Source organism: Mastigoproctus giganteus, chromosome 9 (genome assembly GCF_048544385.1).
Source record: "Mastigoproctus giganteus isolate SK-2022 chromosome 9, ASM4854438v1, whole genome shotgun sequence".
Taxonomy (NCBI): Eukaryota; Metazoa; Arthropoda; class Arachnida; order Uropygi; family Thelyphonidae; genus Mastigoproctus; species Mastigoproctus giganteus.
In genome coordinates, this window is record NC_143583.1 from 214,712,923 (window position 1) to 214,734,560 (window position 21,638).

Consider the following 21,638-nt stretch of genomic DNA (forward strand, 5'->3'; position numbering starts at 1 on the left):
AGTAGTGCAATATCATGGCAACCCGTTGTGAAGGTATTCACAATATGAGATAACTTAAATGATGCCGCCTTTGCATATTCATGCTAATTCAGAGTTTAGCTGCATACTAATATGATGCATTTGCACTAACTTGTACATTGTTTAAATATAATATGTACTAACTTAATGAATGTACTTTTTCAAATTTACTCAGGAATGTAACAAAATAACTAAAAAAGTACATATAACACTGTCCTCAAGAAAAAATTATTTGATTAGTGCAAGTGGGTAACATGCAAGGTATCCACAGGCCTCCTTTATAAAACTAAAACATGCAAATAGGATACATGATAAACATGTATCCTAAAATATTCACACTTCAGTAGATGGCAGATAATCACAAAACTTTAATAATGGCAGAGAATTTGGCTTTTGCCTGATTAAGTTGTTACAAAGTGTACAGACCCTTCTTTAGAGGGAGCTATTGTTGTATGTGACCAAGAATGACAATCTGAATAGGAAAAGAAAAAGATCTGAAAAGAATGAACTTATGGAAGAAGTGCTTCTGAAATGATTAACAAATGCAAGTTTACAAAATGCTCCTATCAGTATAACTATTTTATGTGTAAAGGCAAAGTGAACTTGGTGTAAACAGTTTTGAGTTACAGATGGGCAGCTAAGCAGATGGGAGGAGGCACACAACATTGTTTACAAAAAACTTCATGGAGAAAAATCAGACTCAGATACAAGTTCAGCACAAAATGGGAGGGGTTTTTTTTTGACTGATGCTATATAAGCTTGCTTTCTTGTATCATATGCCTCTACTATACTTTATTATTCAGAAATTAACATTCAACAGTTGGAAAAAAGAGAGTGCAACTGTACTTACATGCAATATGACAGGCACAATAAAGAAAGATTTTCATAATTGGGAAAAGTAAGCATCTACATGTCTTTAGAGGGATAAAATAATGTACCAATTGAATGTAACAGCAACACAAATGCATGGATGATGTCTCAAATTTTTTTGTCGACTTTCTGAAGGAATGGGACAGAGAATTATTGCAAGTCAGTAAAAAAAACTGCATTGTGCTTAACCTAGATAACTGTACACACAAGTTCACTCACTTATTTTCATCTTAGTAAATGAACAACATAAAACTCTTATTTCTTCCAGCAAATACAGTGTCCATAGTGCAATCTTTGGATCAGGGAATCATAAAGGTTTTCAAAGTATTGTACAGGAGTACAATGCAACAAAAAATTATTGCAGACAGACAAACGCTATGCCCAAACTAATGACATAGGAAAAAGAATTTAGATGCAGTGCATATGATTCACTGCATCATAGTACTTGGGATTTAATTTCATTTTTTAATAGGTTGGTATGCTTATTAGCATTAGCAAGGGCACATGATGCAAGAAAGCAAGCTTATATAGCATCAGCCAAAAAAAAAAAAAAACACACACACACACACCTTCTCATTTCACCCATCCACCTGCTCCAAATGTTTGTCTAGTTCTGCCGTGAATCTGTTTGAGCTATCAACTTCTTCAATGACAGATGGAAGTTTGTTCCAGCAATCAACCACCGGCTGGCTAAAGGCAAACTTCCGCACATCTATCCTGCAACTGTCTTTCCTCAATTTGAATTTATGCCTTCTCAAGCAGTTATCCTGAGGAAGGGGAAGAATCCCATCAGCATTGAGCATGCTCAAACCATTCAAGGCTTTATACACCTTGCAGGTGCCTAGTCTCCAAACACTGTAATTTGCAAAACTTAAGCCTTTCTTTGTAAGAGCAACCCTTTGTTCCATTTACTTATTGCCCTTCTCTGTACACTTGGTCGTCGACTTACGATCTATGCGACTTACGACCACAAAAAATTTGATTTTGTACATTTCATTTGTATTAATTTTTACATTAATTTTAGATTGTATTTTTGTGTTTACAGTACATTATGTACAGTATTATTTTTCAAATTATGACAATACTGTATATGTAATTATAGATCGTAGTTTTGTATTTTTTATAAACAGTATGAATAATAAACCAATTAAAATGTACAGAGCGTTTGAATTTAACCTCCTAGAGAGAGAGATAGCCTAGGCGTAGAAACGAAGTAAAAGATAAAAGCATTACTGTATTTAAAATGAAAAATAAAAGATGATAAAAATTTAAAAGATTATAAAAATAAATTATAAAGATAATAAAAAGATTAGAAAGGTTAAAAAATACTGTTAATAAATATATGGCCGACATACGACCAGATCGACTTACGACCTATCAGTCAAAACAGAAGTCGGTCGTAAGTCGACGACCAACTGTACTTGTTCCAACAGCTCTACATCCTTCTTAAAATGATGCCCCAGACCTGTATACAGTACTCAAGGTGTGGCCTGACCATTGCCTTATACAAGAGGATAATCACTGCCTAGAAATATTGCTGCTAGAAATATTCCTATATATCATTGACAAGACACCATGAGCTACTCTTGCAGGCCGTTCTGCACTGCTCAGAAAACTTCATATCTGCCTGCACAATTACCCCAGGTCCTTTTCACTCTACCTCTGTCAGTGTAGTACCACACAGTTGATACGTTATTCTGGGGTTACTGCATCCCATATTCAGTACTTTACATTTGTGAATGTTAAACTTCAGTTGCCACCTCTCAGCCCATCTACTAAACTTTTCTAGATCCTGTTACTGCAGTGTACTGTCATTAGTGTCATTAACAACCCTGCCGACCTCATATCGTCTGCCAAACTTGGACATTAAGCCTAATATACCATCATTAATGAAAACGACAACGGACCCGACACTGGACCCTGGGGACTCCACTAATAACATTAGTCCACAAAGAGCAGTGTCCATAGATTACCACTCTCTGTCTTCTCCCACTCAACCATCCCTTTATCCATAGCAGCAGTTTGCCTCCAATGCAATTTGTGCAGCAGTATTCCATGGGCAACAGTATCAAAAGCCTTTCTAAGATTCAAATGATATCAAAATTATTCTTTGCAACCAGTTCCTTTGTGACTATATCATAGTATTCAATCAAATTGGTCAGACAAGACTTTCCCTCAAAAACCCATGCTGTGTCCGAGCTATAACCGAAATCTTGTCGAGATGATCCTGCAGTGCTTCTTTAACCAGTGCCTCCATTAATTTCCCTGGAACAGAACTAAGAGGTGACTTGGTTACAGACCAGCTTATATCTATCATAAGCTTCTGTGTCACCTGTTAAGTTATATGTATCTCTTGGTGCCTCCGTGGGCAGGAGCAGCAGTGTGTAGCACACACTCCTTGATTAGACTGGGGTTCGAGCCCGTGACCACCAAATACAGAGGATGCGGAAAGGTCAGGAAATGACCACCGCATATCCCCGGAGCAATATTGCCTTAATTGCTAATGCTCCTAAAAACCAAATAACAACAACATACGTATCCAATGTAGTTTTCTTCTCTAATTAGTTCATCGGACATCCATTCATGTCTAATTAGTTCATCTGACATCCAATTAGGCCCAAATCTTGAGAAATATTTCTTTGTTGGTATGAAAAGCCTAGTAGCTTCCAAGATTGTTTCTTTGAATGCTTCCCATTTTGAATTTGCTGTTGGTAACATCATTATTTGGTCCCACTGTATAGAATTTAAATACTGTCTCAGACCAACGTAATCACCTTTATGAAAGCAAAAACCCTTCCCTTTACTTCTAATGGTAGTTACCTCTTTGAATAAATCCCACTTCATCACAATCTGATTACTGCCACCTAGTGGTTCCTTTATCTGCAGATTCTTAATGCACGTAGAATCACTACTGATAATCAGATCAAGAGTATTACTCCCTTTGATTGCCTCTCGAACATGTTGCTGTAGAAAACAGTCTTCCAATAAATCCACAAAAGTCTTGCTAGTGTGTGAGTGACCAACCCACAAGTTCCAGTCAATATCTCCCATTATAAGACATTCTGATTTACTGGCCCACTCTATTTCTCTGCACAATTGCTCATTATACTCATCAGATTCATTAGGCCTATAACACACACCTACTCTCATTTTTCCTTTCCCAGTGCTTATGTCATGAAACAGACTCAACGTTGCATTGTCCACCAACATCAGTTGGATACACTTCCTTAGATTTTATGTGTTTCTTAACTAACAGCATAACCCCTCCTCCTTTCCTGTCCTGTCTATCCTTTCTGTACACATTATACTGCCCAAATTACAATTCTGCACTGCTTAAGTCTGTGTGACACCACGTCTCTGATATCCCAACAATATCTGCCTTTGATGTATTGACTAGCACTTCAAGCTCATCAAATTTATTAACTATACTCCTAGCATTGGTGTACACACAAGTATACATGCACCTGTTTCTACTCTTAGTTACCCTAACACAGCCCATGTATTTACTTGTTCCACTATGTCTCCTAGTGGTCCTGGAAGTTCCCATTGCCTTGCTTTCCAGGCTGCTGCTCAATCGCATTTCAATAGAAGCAGTGCAAGAATCACTTTCACCTCTGCCAGCGGCTACTGTTAAACTATTAGTCCGTGTATATCCCCAAGCTAGCAGTTTTCCAACCCACCTAACTCTGCCTTGATAGCATCAGCAAATATTCTTGCATCCTTTCTATTTAACTGTATCCCATCCCTGTAGAAGCAGTCTCTCCTGTTTTTTCAAGGACACAAATGTGTACTTTTATCATGAAGACTGCAAATTAGTGGTTGAAAGTTAGCATCTGTGAGGGTAAACCTGATCAGTGTTGAAGGCTTTAAATGGATTGGGCCAACTAATTGCTGATGGCATCTTTCTCAGACAATACACACATAAGTGGACATAAATTGAAAAAAAAAAAAAAAATGGGCTGCAGGATAGAAGTATAAAAATTTCCTTTCAGCTAGAGAGTAATTGATTAATTGACAAACTACCACATCGTGTCATAAAAGAAATTGATAATTTGAATAAATGTAAGTTTAAGGAAGAATTAGACAAATGAATAGAGCAAGGTGGTCAGTTTTTTTTTTTTGGGTGATGTCTTATTAGCTTGCATCATTTAATTAATATTCATTGGGAACATGGCAAATGAACTATTAGCAATTCTGAAAGAAGCTTATTGGAAGTTCTTTCAGACATTCTGGAAGCAATAGAATCAGTGTATACATTGTCAGGGAGGTTTGTTTAAAAGAGATCCATCATAATAGTCAGTTTCATTTCTCAAATATTAGTTCAGCCGCCAAATGTTTTGATCATACTGCTTATATTCTATACCAAGTTATGTGGATGTGATGGTCATTATGCCAACATCAATCTCCCACTAATATTATAAACATCCCACAGAGTGCCTCCTTTATTTGCTAGTTTACAGCTGATATACAATGTCATTCAGGTCATATCCTGGATTGACCGCCTTAGACTATAACAGAATAGTCTTACCATATCTTTTTTGAAATCATGCAAGTTCAAATACAGAATATGCATGTACAGTATATTATTTTATTATATTATGTGAAAAGCAATTGATGACTTTTTCTTTTTCTATCCACTGCATTCAAATACCTCTTTGGCATTTTATATGTGCATTCTTGGTTATACTGAATTCATGGGATACCTGGTTCTTGGGCATCTATCACCCACCGCTTGGCAGGTATATAGGTACACTGCATTCACATAGATGGTAATTTGATGCCAATATGGAAAAATGTAGTGAGTTAACCAACTTTGAAAGAGAGATGATAATGGGTGTCCTACACATGAGTCAATATCGTGGAGGTGGTACAGAAATTACACTATCCCTGTTCAACAGTATTAAGAATGTATTGGGAATAAGCCATTTCTGGAATAATATCTTATAGTGGACAGCGCTGTGGGCGGAGAAGGCGTCAACAGTTGTCTCACATTTTCACCCAACTAGAGAGTGACAGTGGCACAAATCACTCCAGACTTCAACGAGGGAGGTGCCAGAAACATCTCCACCAAAACCATCAGGCAATCATTATCCATAATAGGGTTGAATGTGAAAGTGTCTGCAATTCTGCGCAGACACGATAGGAGGGAGTATTGATGAGAGCCATGTCAATCAATTTGGCCCTGGAGAGATTGTGCAAGGCTCAAGGGGGTAAAATTTTTTTCAGCCTAGTCTGTGCTTGTTGACAGGAGAGACTGCTTCTACAGGGATGGGATACACTTAAATAGAAAGGATGCAAGAATATTTGCTGATGCTATAGAGGCAGTGTTAAGTGGGTCGGAAAACTGCTAGAGTGCGGGGTATACACAGACTAAAAGGTTAACAGTGGCTGCAGGCAGAGACAAAAGTGATTCTTGCACTGCTTTTATTAGAATGGGCAGCAGACTGGAAAGCAAGGTAATGGAAATTTCCAGGACTGCTGGAAGTCATAGTGGAACAAGTAAATACATGGGTTGTATTAGGGTGGCTAGGAATAGGTGCATGTATACTTGCAGGTACACCAATGCTAGGAGTATAGTTAATAAATTTGATGAGCTTGAAGTAGTAGTCAAGACATCAAAGGCAGATATTGTTGGGATATCAGAGACGTGGTGTCACACAGATATAGGCAGTGCAGAGTTGGAATTTGGGGAGTACAATGTGTATAGGAAGGGAGCAGGGGTTATGCTGTTAGTTCAGAAACACAAAATCTAAGGAAGTGCATCCAATTGATGTTGGTGGACAATGCAGTGTTGAGTCTGTTTGGTGTGAAATAAGCACTGGGAGGGGAAAAATGAGAGTAGGTGTGTGTTATAGGCCTGATAAGTATAATGAGCAATTGTGCAGAGAAATAGTGGGCCGGTAAATCAGAAAGTCTTATAATGGGAGATTTTAACTTTCCAGATACTGGAACTTGTGGGTTGGTCACTCACACACTAGCAAGACTTTTGTGGATTTATTGGATGACTGTTTTCTACAGCAACGTGTTCGAGAGGCAACCAAAGGGAGTAATACTCTTGATCTGATTATCAGTAGTGATTCTTCATGCATTAAGAATCTGCAGATAAAGAAACCACTGGGTGACAGTGTTCACAATGTATTGATGTGGGAATTAATTAAAGATGTAACTACCATCAAGGCTAAAGGGAAGGGCTTTTGCTTTTGTAAAGGTGACTACAGAGGTCTCAGACAGTTTTTCAATTATGTATAGTGGGATCAAATGATGATGTTACCAACAGTGAATTCTAAATGGGAGCCTTCAGGGACTTCATTTTGGAGGGTACTAGGCTTTTCATTCCAACTAAGAAATACTGTTTAAGGTTTAGACTTAATGGATGTCAGATGAATTAATGAGGCTAGTGGCAGAGAAGAAGAATGTATGGGATGCATATAAAGTATCAGGAAATACAGTAGCCTGTGGCAGGTATAAACTAGTCTGTAATCAGGTCATAAAGGAGGTTAGGCAGGCAAAGGCAGATTATGAGAAATCTTTGGCAAAGGATGCAAAAAAACAGCAAGGAGTTCTTTACTTATGTAAACTCTAGAAGGAAAGGGATGAATCAGAGTGGACCACTTAACATAGATGGGTTGACTATTGATGATCATGCTCAGGTAGCTGATAAACTGAATGAGTATTTTGCATCTACATTCACACATGAGGAGTTATTCAATAAGGGGAGTGCTAGAAGTTTATCAAACACTAACAAGGAGCTAAGTGATTTTGTAATAACTGAGAGCAAAGTGGAGGAGGACAAATTGTTGAAGTTAAATATAAGGAAGGCACCTGGGGTGGACGGGATCTATCCAGTTATATTAAAGGAGGCAGCAAAGGAAGTAAGCAAACCCTTATCCATAATTATGAGTGCTTCCTTGGACTCAGGGGAGGTCCCCATGGACTGGAGGTTTGCAAATGTATCACTAATTCACAAAGGAGGCTCAAAAGGTGACACACGTAACTACAGACCTGTTAGTTTAACTTGTGTTCCAGGGAAAATAATGCAGTTACTGGTTAAGGAAGCGACATAGGATCATCTAGACAAGACTGCACTTATAGTTCAGACACAGCATGGGTTTGTTAAGGGAAAGTCTTGTCTGACAAATTTGATTGGATACTACACTGGTGTGCAAAACTTAAGGACCAACACTATTTCTAGGATTACAATCACAAAATCAAATGAAACAGCCTGTGGTGATTTGTGTGATGTTGGTGTGCACTAGCTGTATAAAGCTGGTGCACACCAACATGTGCATGTGCACCAGCTGTATAAAGCTGGTGCACATGCAAAAATTTGAATCGTGATGAGAGAGCTCACATTAACAGATAAAAGCAGCAGTTATGTGCAAATTACCAAATGGTGAGCACGATTGTTACAGACGTTCAATTGGTTTCATACAGTGCTACAGACAACGAAATGGCCAGTAGACAATATCTGAATGACTACCCGGAGTCGAATTATTGGGAAGCTTGAGGAGAGTGGCTGCAGAGTTCAGTATCGCCCAGAGCATCGTCTCACATGCATGGTCGGCATTCAGAACGACAGGTACAGTTGTTCGAGGGACCGGTGGTGGTCGTCTACGAAAAACAACACCCAATGATGACCGCTGTATACTCCTACAGGCTAAGAGGGACCGACACCAGACAGCAGGATCCATTGCAAACCAGCTGCACAGGACACATGATATCGAGGTTTACTGTGGACTTTGCCCGACGGCCAGTACGCTGTGTCCCTTTAACGCCTACCCACCGGAGACACCGTTTACAGTGTTGCATCGAACCCAAGGACTGGACAGCAGTGCAAGGGGTAAGGTACTCTTTGTTGATGAGAGTAGATTCAGCCTCAGCAGCGATTCTGGATGTCAGCTAATCTGGCAAGAGATTGGCACACGTTATCACCCAGCAAACATCACTCAACGGGATTGATATGGCGGTCGAGGTGTTCTCATCTGGGGAGGCGTTATCTTGGTTGGATGTACACAACTCCAGATACTGAAAGGAAGTACTGTAACTGGTGCACACTACTGTACTGAGGTAATCCTTCCCCATGTGCGTTTGTTCTGAGGTACCATTGGCACCGAGTTCATGTTTATAGATGATACCATCACACTGCAGCTGTTGATATGCCTTTTTGAAAGTGAGGACATTGTTCGTATGGATTGGCCTACCCACAACTAAATCCCATCAAACACACATGACACACTCTGGGGAGATGCCTAGCAGCACGTCCACACCCATCAGAAAATGTTCACCAGCTGAAGATGGCACTGACAGAGGAATGGTCGATGTTACCACAAGAACTTATTAACAACATTGTTCTAAGTATAGACTGGTGGTGCAAACCTGCATCGACATTAGGGGTGGCCATATCTCCTACTGAGGACCACCTCTTTCCTTTGTTCCATCTTTGTCAGTGATGCATCTGTATCATGGCAGCCAGCAGCCAGTGCTATGTTGCCATTTTTGAATAAAGTCCCTCTGTACGGTTTTGTTTCCGTTGTTGTGTTGGTATCGCCCATAGCATCGTCTCACATGCGTGGTTGGCATTCAGAACAAGAGGTACAGTTGTTCAAAGGACCAGTGGTGGTCCTTCATATCCAGGCCACTCCTATGAGAAGCTACAGGTGAAAACCTGACTGGTCCTTAAGTTTTGCACACCAGTGTATGATGTGGTCTCAAAGGAATTGGATGCAAAGAATAATTTTGATATCATATACTTGGATTTAAGGAAAGCTTTTGATATTATGGTACATGGAAGACTACTGTACAGATTGGAGCAGTATGGCATTAAGGGCAAGTTACTACAATGAATAAAAGGATGGTTGAGTGGGAGAAGACAAGACAAGACAGAGAGTGGTTATCATTGGACACTGCTCTTCATGGACCAATGATTAGTGGAGTTCCCCAGGGTTTGGTGTTGGGCCCATTGTTGTTTTCGGTATTTATCAAGGATATTATGAAGGTATATCAGGATTAATGTCTAAGTTTGTAGACAATACGAAGGTTGGCAGGGTTGTTAATGACAGTAATGATAGTACGCTACTGCAACAGGATCTGGAAAAGTTGAGCAGATGGGCTGGGAGGTGGCAACTGAAGTTTAACATTGTCAAATGTAAAGTACTGCATATGGGTAGTAGTAACTCCAGAGTAATGTATCAACTGAGTGGTACTACACTCAGGTTAGTGGAGAATGAAAAGGACCTGGGGGTAATTGTGCATTCAGATATGAAATTTTCTGAGCAGTGCAAAAAAGGCTGCAAGAGTAGCTCATGATGTTCTGTCAATAATATACAGGAATTTTGTTAGCAGGAATAAGGGGTGATTGTCCCCTTGTATAAGGCAACGGTCAGGCCACACCTTGAGTACTGCATACAGGTTTGGAAGCCTCGTTTTAGGAAAGATGTAGAGCTGCTGGAATGAGTACAGAGAAGGGCAATGAGATTTGTGAGCGGAACAAAGGGTTTGTGTTACCAAGAAAGGCTTAAGTTCTGCAAATTGCAGCTTCTAGAGACTAGGCACCTGCGACATGATCTAATTGAGGTGTTTAAGGCTTTGAATGGATTGAGAAAATTCAATGCTAATGGGATTCTTCCTCTTGCTCAGATTACGAACCTCGGGGGGGGGGGGGGACATAAATTCAAATTGAGGAAAGAAAATTGTAGAACAGATGTGTGGAAATTCGCCTCTATCCAGTGGGTGGTTGATTGATAATTGGAACAAACTTCAATCTGTTGTAGTGGATGTGAGTAACTTAAATAAGTTAAAGGCAGCACTGGACAAACATTTGGAGTGAATGAATGGGTGAAATGTGAAGGGTCTTTTTTTTTTTTTTTTTTGGTTGATTCAATATAAGCTTGCTTTCTTGCATCAATGTGCCCTGCTAATGCTAAGAACAAAAACAGGCATTGTTAGTGAAATTGTGCAGATGTGGAAAGAAGATGTTTAATGGCTCATTTTGGTGAGGAAAAAAAAAAAAATCAGCAAATTGATAGTAACTTGCTCTCATTCCTAGCACTGTAAGGTGATTATATTGGGTACAATGTTAGACATAGTGTGAATAAACTGAAAGCACGTGGGATTCCTTTCAAAAACTATTTGGCACTTAATGTTGAAAATGCACCAGTTATGGCAAGCCTGAAAACTGGAGTAGCAAGGTTTTTAAAAGAGGAGATTGAGCACTTTGTAGTTATATGGTATTCTTGTCAAAAATTAATAATTTGGCAAGATTATGAATCAAATTATTAATTTTAGCACTAAGAAAATAAGTGCTAAAAGGAACAGTTGACTTAAGCAATATCAACTGATTAATGCCACTGAAATGAAAAAGATTTTGAAGCATGTGGGTACACGTTGGCTATCTTTGGTTATATGTGTAATTAGACAGAAGCATCCTTTGACAGTCTGTTTTAAGAAGTTGTAAGTGATGAGAAAAGCCACGTGATCAGTTTTCACAATTACCCAAATTCAAAAGTTCCACAAGCAATCACTATAAGTTGCAGTGGCTCATGTTCAAATCCAGTTTATAATCCAAAAATTTTGAAGAAGACAAATTGATAAACTCGAGGAAAAAGAACTGAATTGTAACGTTCTGGTGAAATCCATCGAAAATAGACCAAGAAAGCAATCTGATAATTCTAGGTACGTTGTAATACAAATTATATTAGATTTTGTAATAAAATATAATACAAATATCATTAGTTGGAAAAGTTTTCAGTACTTCATGATATTGTTAAAGATAAAGAAGTAGATGAAGCAAAAGATGTTTTTGAAGAATCATTTTTGTCATTTTCAATGTGAGAACCTACCAGATATTGCCATGGAGGAAAAAAATTAAATAATTGATGTATGGTGGTTAGTAGAATATTCAGTTAAATGAGAAAAAAAAAAAAGATGAGTTCAGGTCTTCTTGTTCTGGTGAAGCTTTAGAAATGCTTCCAATAGAAACTGTGCAAGAATCACTTTCACTTCTGTCTGCGGCTTCTGTTAATCTCTTATCCTCCAGGCTACTAGTTTTCTGACCCACCAACTATAGCATATTTGCCTCAATAGCATTGGCAAATGTTCTTGCACCCCCTTCTATTTAAGTGTATCCCATCCCTGTAAGAACGGTCTCTCCTGTTAATAAGCACAGCACTAAGAAAAATGTTTCAGATCATCAAAGAATCATGGAAATCAAAAATGATGCCATTTTGATCAGAAGTCAGGTGAGTCGAATCCATGCCTGGAATTGCTGGTGAACAGTTTAAGTGAATAAGGACTTCCCAGTTATGTGTTTACCTCATGTTTTTGCATATTTTAAGTTTTGGATATGATTATCTTAATTCTTCTTCCAACAACGTTTTGCAAAAGTAGTTATTTTATTTATTTATTATTTATTTTTTTGATTAATCCACTAAACAGAATTACATCCAGAAAAAGAGGCAGATGAAACTGCACTTAAATAAGAAACCAAAATATACAAATAGGTTTATTTTGCATAATAATGCATATGTTTATAATGCATAATCTTGTTGGCAGGCCTACGAAGCATTATTAATATACAAAAAACACAAAACATCAGAATAAAAGATATGTTGTGCTACCCAAATATCACGAGAATGTATTTTCTCATTGTATCCACAATTCCGGTATACAGCAAACTCTCGATTACCGGGACACCTCAAGGCATCTGGTGAGTATGGGCTTGGCACACCCAGCAGGGTCCTCAGCTGGATATCATCATTTTTCTCTTTCTTGGTGATTCCCTTCTACTTCTCTCTCTCGGAGTAATTCAGATTTTTTTTTTTTTTTTTTTTTTTTGGCTGGTGCAGTATAAAGCTGAGGCTTCCTTGCACCATATGGCTAATAATAATAAAGACTCCAAATTAAAAAAAAAAAAAAAATACCAGAAGTCATAAAATTCAAGTATTAACTAGAATAGGTATAAACAGATGTTTTGCAAGTCATAAATAAGCGACAAGAAGCAGCGTTATAAGCCGATTGGGAAATTAGTGTACCTATTACATTTAGTTTAGTAAGTCACGTCGCAATGCAAATGTTTAGTTTGTTTTAGTAAGTTGCATCAATTGTGTTCTGTCACACTGCAAAAGGAAAAATTTTGTTTCCTTATTTATCAGTGTACCTATTACATTTTGTCAGGGATTTTGGAATTTTTTTTTTATATTAATATATATATATATATATATATATATTTTTTTTTTTTTGTTTGTTTGTTTAGAAATCATGAAAATGATGGGCAAATGCAGGACAAGAGTTGTTCTTTCAATTAAACAAAAACTTGATATTATTCAAAAGTTTGAAAACGGTGCATCTGTTAAATCTCTAATGAATCATTATAATTTTTGTGAACAAACCATACGTGACATTGTAAAAAATAAAGAGAAGCATCGTATTGGACATGCAAGTAGTGTGTGGTAAGTTTTTTTCATCTATCGCCATACTTTTTACGTATGTTGCTGAACATTTTTCGATACAGTAAGTCCAAGCATCGGACTTCCGTTACGTTATTTATAACTGAAGATTTCAGTGAAGGGGAACACATTTCACTATAATAACTTAAAAACCCACAGAATTCCAGCTATTGGTATTATCGCAAATGCAGTAAGATCGAGTTTACTACCTATTTATAATTAATTGCACTAACAGAAAAGCCAATAAACCGGAAACTGCAAATTGTTCTTATCTTTTTATGGCAGTGACCTCCAGAAATGTGCTTTGATAAAATGTCAGCTTGCGTAGGGTGATAATAGTGAGTTTTTGCCCTGTGAAGTTCTTTTCAGAAAATTTCATTTTGACTGTTATCATGGTACTGACTAAGAGAATACGTGACAGCACTACTAGTCAATCTATCAACAAAAGGAAAGCGATCGAGTTGGATCAGGAAATTAAAATAGCCAAATGTTAACAAGTATCACGCTGATTCATATTTGTCAGTGGTGACTAAAGGTGACTACGGTGATCTGAGACAGTATTTAAATTCTATATGGTGGAACCAACTGATGATGTTACCAACATCAAATTCAAAATGGGAAGCATTCAAAGAATTAATCTTGGAAGCCACTAGGCTTTTCATACCAACAAAGAAATATTGTTCAAGATTTAAGCCTAAATGGATGTCAGATGAACTAATCAGACATGTGACAGAAGAAAAATGCATGGGATACATATAAATTAACATGTGACACAGAAGCCTATGATAGATACAACTTGGTCTGTAACCAAGTTACAAAGGAGGTTAGGCAGGCGAAGGCAGATTACGAGGAAATCTTTGGCAAAGAATGCAAGGAAAAACAGCAAAGAGTTATTTACTTATGTAAACTCTAGAAAGAAGAGGATGAATCAGATTGGTCCACTTGATATCAATGGTTCAACTGTTGATGATCCTGCTCAGGTAGCTAACAAACTGAATGAATATTTTGTGTCGACATTCAGGGAGGAGAATGCCAGAGGTGTATTCAACTCTGGCAGCAAACTAGATAATCTTGTAATAACTGAGTCAAGTGGAGGAGAAATTGTTGAAGATAAACACAAGAAAGGCACATGGGATGGATGGAATCTATCCAGTTATATTAAAGGAGGCGGCCAAGGAAATAAGCAAACCCTTAGCCATAATTATGAGAGCTTCCCCCGGACTCAGGGGAGATACCCATGGACTGGAGATGTGCAAATGTGACCCCAATCTACAAAGGGAGACGCAGGTAATTACAGACCTGTTAGGTTAACTTCTGTTCCAGGAAAATTAATGGAGGCACTGATTAAAGAAACAGTGCAGGATCATCTAGCAGGACTTCAGTTATAGCTCGAACACAGCATGGGTTTGTTAAGAGGAAGTCTTGTCTGACTAATTTGATTGGATACTATGATGTAGTCACAAAGGAACTGGATGCAAAGAATAACTTTGATATCATATACAGTATTTGGATTTTAGATACCAAATATATGATACTTTGATATCATATATTTGGCCTTTGATACTGTTGCACATGGAAGACTGCTGCACAAATTGGAGCAGTGCGGCATTGGAGGCAAACTGCTGCTATGGATAAAGGGAAGGTTGAGTGGGAGAAGACAGAGAGTGGTAATCAATGGACACTGCTCTTCGTGGACTAATGTTATTAGTGGGTTCCCTCAGGGTTCAGTTTGGGTCCATTGTTGTTTTCTGTACTTATAAATGATATTGACGATGGTATATCAAGCTTAATGTCCAAGTTTGCAGATGATACGAAGATTGGCAGGGTTGTTAATGACAGTACACTGCTGCAACAGGATCTAGAAAAGTTGTGCAGATGGGCTGACAGGTGGCACATGAAGTTTAACATTACATTTGTCAAAGTACTACATATGGGAAGCAGTAATCCCAGAATAACGTATGAACTCTGTGGTACTACACTGACAGTGGTAGAGAATGAAATGGACCTGGGGGTAATTGTGCAGGCAGATATGAAGTTTTCTGAGCAGTGCAGATGGTCCTCAAGAGTAGCTCATAGTGTCTTGTCAATGATATACAGGAATTTTTCTAGCAGGGATAAGGAAGTGATTATCTCCTTGTATAAGGCAATGGTCAGGCCACACCTTGAGTACTGTATACAGGTCTGGAGGCCTCATTTTAAGAAGGATGTAGAGCTGTTGGAACGAGTACAGAGAAGGGCAACAAGATTAGTGAATGGAACAAAGGGTTGCTCTTACGAAGAAAGGCTTAAGTTTTGCAAATTACAGTGTCTGGAGACTAGGCACCAGCGAGGTGATCTGATAGAGGTGTATAAATGGGTTGAGCATGCTCAATGCTGATGGGATTCTTCCTCTTGCTCAGAATAATCACCTGAGAGGGCATAAATTCAAATTGAGGAAAGACGGTTGTAGGATAGATGTGCGGAAGTTTGCCTTCAGCCAGCGGGTGGTTGATTGTTGGAACAAGCTTCCATTTGTCGTTGTAGAAGTTGATAGCTTAAATAAATTCAAGGCAGAACTTGACAAACATTTGGAGCAAGTGGATGGGTGAAATAAGGATGTTGTTTTTTTTTTTTTTTTTTTTGGCTGATGCTATATAAGCTTGCTTTCTTGCATCATGTGCCTTTGCTAATGCTAAGGACAAAGACAGAATATGAGGAGTGATCGGCATCAGTGAGGTCAACTACAATAACCAAGGCTGCGAAATACAAATCAGTTTTTACAGTACAATAACATGTGTTTTTTCTTCCTTTTATGTTTTCTTTTCTTATGTGCCACTCCGGCTACTTCACTGCTGTTCCCAGATAAAGTTTTTAATTGAACTAATTAAAAATATATAACTATTTTTCTTCATTCTTCTGAGGATATTATCTGGTTTTTGTAATTTTGGCATACCAGGGACATAGTAGCAATATTTTATTAGTCATTCCCGAGTTCGTAACACTTGACTTATGTAAGAAGTCCTGGAACGTATCTCTTACGTATGTCGGGGACTTGCTGTATTTTTGGATTATTCGGGAATTTTTTTTTACCATCTCTCCCGAAAAATCGAGAGTCTACTGTATCAGAAATTCTTTTTTCATAATACTGTGCTATCATTATTGCCAACAATTTCCATTGAATTTCCAAGACATCATTAAATCTTTCTTCTGGAAACAACAATTTGCAGGAGCAAGGCTCAGAAAGAATAAAGGGAAAGACTTTGGGACCACAGGTATTTGGTTCTTGGTCATAAACCATTGGACAAATGGGTGGTGCTCATGAAAATGTGTCCTGTATAAAGGTTTTAGGTATACACTTTCTGAAGTTAACCCCAGGGACTCACATCTGGTGAGTATGGGCTTGGCAAACCTAGGGTCCTGAGCTGGATATCATCATTCTTCTCTTTCTTGGTGATTCCCTTCTACTTCTCTCTCTCTCTTAGGGTAACTTGGGAATTTTTTTTTTTTTGCTGGTGCAGCATAAGCCTCAGGCTTCCTTGCACCATATAGATAATAATAATAATAAGTGCTTTTACTAAGTTTGAAACAACTGAAGCATTCTTTTGAATTACTCATTTCAGAAGATCATTGTGTGTCAACTTATGCTTCCTAATCACTTTATACATGTGACCATGGGCGAAATCCAAAGGCGGTGCACTTGCACCACCTTTGGATTTCAAAATAATACACAATTTTTAATATTTTAATTAAGTTATTGAAACATAAGATATTGCATGTATTTTTTAAAAATTTGGTGAAGAAAAAATTTATTCTCACATGTACCATCTTGCAAAATATTCTGCTGGCACCCATGCATGTGACTAAATGCACAGTGAAACAAAAACCAATGCAAAAGTATACTCTGTCAGAAAAGTTCATGATATTATTGACAGTTGTTTTGTTAACATTTTCATGACTTTTGGGTAGCCAAAATAAAATTAAAATTTTTTACTTTACCTTTTTGGTGAGGTCATCTATAGAAGGAAGGGACTCTCTCTGTGCTAGAGGGGCTGTTTGTCGCCTTCCCAATTCCATTCTGGGAGATGTCCGTAAGCATTCATGACTCAGAGTTTTATGCACTGAAATGAGTAATTATTGCCCTTTTTGTCACATGACTTTATTTTTTATGTATATGCTGATTAATAGGAAAACAGTTATGAAAATCAGTTAGAAAATATAGTACAGTTTCATAAAATCGGATATACAACTCTGCTGGTAGCAAAATACAGCTGTAAAAAGGATTATGCCATCTGCCAACCAAACAGCAAATCAACTTTGCTGTTTTAGCAATTACAGTTTATCTCTTACAATTACAGCATATCTCTCCCTTTTGGAAACTCAGGAGCATCACAATCCAAATAAGCTTTTTTTTTTTAAGTTTTCATAGTAGCATTTGCTATTAGTACACTTAATTATACTTTTAATAGTATACGTTTGTAAATAGAACCACAGGCAACTTTGCCGTAACTCCCCAAAGCAACAGATTTTCCATTGTCACTGATACTAAGCACTGGGAGATCAAAATTGAGAGTAGGAGTGTGCTATAGGCCTAATGACTCTGATGAGTATAATAAGAAACTGTACAGGGAAATAGAGTGGGCCAGTAAATCAGAGAGTCTTATAATGGGAGATTTTAATTTCCCAGATATTGACTGGAATTTGGGGGCTGGTCACTCGCACACTAGCAAGGCTTTTGTGGATTTATTGGATGATTGTTTTCTACATCAGCATGTTCGGGAGGCAACTAGAGGGAGGAATACTCTTGATTTGATTATCAGCAGTGATTCTTCATGCATTAAGAATCTGCAGATAAATGAACCACTAGGTGGCAGTGATCACAGTGTGCCGAAGTGGGATTTACTCAAAGAGGTAACTACCATTAGGGGTAAAGGGAAGGGTTATTGCTTTCGTAAAGGCGACTACGATGGACTGAGACAGTATTTAAATTCTATACAGTGGGACCAACTGATGATGTTACCAACAGCAAATGCAAAATGGAAAGCATTCAAAGAACTTATCTTGGAAGCTACTAGGCTTTACATACCAACTAAGAAATATTGTTCAAGGTTTAGGCCTAAATGGATGTTGGATGAACCGATGAGGCATATGGCAGAGAAGAAACATGCATGGGATACATACAAATTAACACATGACACAGAAGCCTATGATAGATACAAGTTGATCTGTAACCAAGTTACAAAGGAGGTTAGGCAAGGGATGCAAAGAAAAACAGCAAAGAGTTCTTTACTTATATAAACTCTAGAAGGAAGGGGATGAATCAGATTGGTCCACTTGATATCGACGGGTCAACTGTTGATGATCCTGCTCAGGTAGCTAACAAACTAAATGAATATATTGCATCGACATTCACTCATGAGGAGTTATTTAGCGAGGGGAAAGCCAGAGGTGTATTCAACTCTAGCAGTAAACTAGAGAATCTTGTAATAACTGAGAGTAAAGTGGAGGAGAAATTGTTGAATATAAACACAAGAAAGGCACCCGGGGTGTATGGGATCTATCCAGTTATATTAAAGGAGGCAGCAGAGGAAGTAAGCAAACCCTTAGCCATAATTATGAGAGCTTCCTTGGACTCAGGGGAGGTACCCACAGAATGGAGATGTGCAAATGTGACCCCAATTCACAAAGGAGGATCAAAGGCTGACACAAGTAATTATAGACCTGTGAGTTTAACTTCTGTTCCAGGAAAATTAATGGAGGCACTAGTTAAAGAAGCACTGCAGGATCATTTAGACAAGACTTCAGTTATAGCTCGGACACAGCATGGTTTTGTTAAGGGGAAGTCTTGTCTGACCAATTTGATTGGATACTATGATGCAGTCACAAAGGAACTGGATGCAGGGAATAACTTTGATATTATATACTTGGATCTTAGAAAGGCTTTTGATTCTGTTGCACATGGAAGACTGCTGCACAAATTGGAGCAGTGTGACATTGGAGGCAAATTGCTGCTGTGGATAAAGGGGTGGCTGAGGGGGAGAAGACAGAGAGTGGCAATCAATGGACACTGCTCGTCGTGGACTAATGTTATTAGTGGAGTCCCTCAGGGCTCAGTGTTGGGTCCATTATTGTTTTCTGTATTCATAAATGATATTGATGATGGTATATCAAGCTTAATGTCGAAGTTTTCAGACGATACAAAGGTAGGCAGGGTTGCCAAGGACACTACTGACACTATGCTGCTGCAACAGGATCTGGAAAGGTTGAGCAGATGGGCTGAGAGGTGGCAAATGAAGTTTAACATTGACAAATGTAAAGTACTACACATGGGAAACAGCAACCCCAGAGCAACGTATCAACTTTGTGGTACTACACTGACAGTGGTAGAGAATGAAAGGGATCTGGGGGTGGTTGTGCAGGCAGATATGAAGTTCTCTGAGCAGTGCAGACGGGCTGCAAGAGTAGCTGTTTTGTCAATGATATGTAGGAATTTTTCTAGCAGGGATAAGGAGGTGATTATTCCCTTGTATAAGGCAATGGTCAGGCCACACCTAGAGTACTGTATACAGGTCTGGAGGCCTCATTTCAAGGATGTAGAGCTGCTGGAACGAGTACAGAGAAGGGCAACAAGATTAGTGAATGGAACAAAGGGGTGCTCTTACAAAGAAAGGCTTAAGTTTTGCAAATTACAGTGTCTGGAGACTAGGCACCAGCGAGGTGATCTGATAGAGGGCATAAATTCAAATTGAGGAAAGACAGATGTAGGATAGACGTACGGAAATTTGCCTTTAGCCAGCGGGTGGTTGGTTGGTGGAACAGACTTCCATCCCTTGTCGTGGAAGTAGATAGCCTAAATAAGTTTAAGGCTCAGCTGGACAGGTATTTTGAACGAATAGAGGGGTGAAGTGGAAGTGGTTTCTTTTTTTTGGCTGATGCTGCATAAGCTTGCTTTCTTGCATCAAATGCCTCTGCTAATGCTAATACTATAATATGATTGGATGACACAAACTTCTCTATAATACATGTCTTATTGATAAGTAATGAGAGACACTTTACAGAGAAGTGTTTATATGTCTCATTACACAATCCTCTGTAATGTATAATGAAAATGTCATGTCCTAGTCTGTGCACTTATTGGACATATTCATAGTTCATCTTGCTGATTGTATGTGTCACTCTTAAGGCTATTTTGCAGGGGTTGAGCAAGATGGAAGGATTGGCACCTGGCAGGATTTCTCCATTCAGCTAAAAGTTTAGCAATTTTGCCATGTCTCTGCATGGGATTACTCACGTTAAAATTTAATTAAAAAACCTTGTTTTTGGAATTACCTTGTTTAACCTATTGGTGAACAATATCACTTTATTGCCACTGTTTGGATAAAGCTCATCTTGCATCCTGGGCTCCATGCTCTATCAGTTGACTATAATTTCAGTGTTCACTTTGTCATCCATGCTAACAAACAGGGCAGGGGTGTCTGTCTTTTCATCTCATTACATTTATCATAAAATATTTATTATTATATAATTTATAAATAAGTTAATTATTGTGATGAGAGGATTTGATTAGTACCTAAGCCACCAAGAGAATGATTTCAATCTACTGCCAGACTAGCTCTGCATTTCTGATGTATATTGGGAGTATAATGGTTCAAATTATAAGGTAAAAGGAGAGGGATTGGAGGGTGTTGCATACAGGAACTAATTTTTATTTACACTGGACACTTAGAAATACTACAGCTATTTGAACCAGAACTACCACCACTGAAATAGAAAAATTTCATTTACAGGTAGTACACAAAGAAAACTTATCAGTGACTTTTTGGACAGGAGAGGTGGTAATTATTAACTCAATAGGATTAATATAGTTAGGGAAGGACATTACATGGTTGTTTTCCATTAAGATTAATTACTATATTTAATAACCACTCAATACCACATGAAATTAATAATATAGATTATTAAGCTAATCACCCAAACCACTATACATTTAAGGTGACATTTCAGGCACCAGACCATGCTGCTGACAGACTCCTACTTTCAGATGCTGCCAGAAACCTGATGTCCATGAGTGCAAGTAGAAGTCTGTTAGCAGCATGGTCTGATGATGGGTATTGGCAAGATGCCTGAAACATCACCTTAAATTTATAGTGGTTTGGGCAATTAGCTTATTAAATTATATTATTAATTTCACATGGTATATGAGTGGTTATTAAACATAGCAATTAATCTTAATGGAAAACAACCATGTAACGTCCTTTTCTAACTATATTAGATCTAGGTACGGACCAACCACAGTCTGTCTCATTTGTGAAGTCAGTAGGATTAATTACC

General features: G+C 38.2%; 1 protein-coding gene across 1 annotated transcript in view; it reads right to left on the minus strand.

Moving 5' to 3' along the window:
* Positions 1 to 21,638, minus strand: part of LOC150081119 (uncharacterized) — a 154,636-nt gene that overhangs the window by 2,016 nt on the left and 130,982 nt on the right. The window contains exon 6 of the mRNA XM_090381219.1: positions 17,307 to 17,428. Within this exon, the coding sequence (XP_090237345.1) occupies positions 17,307 to 17,428 (122 nt within the window). The remainder of the gene's footprint in view (positions 1 to 17,306; positions 17,429 to 21,638) is intronic.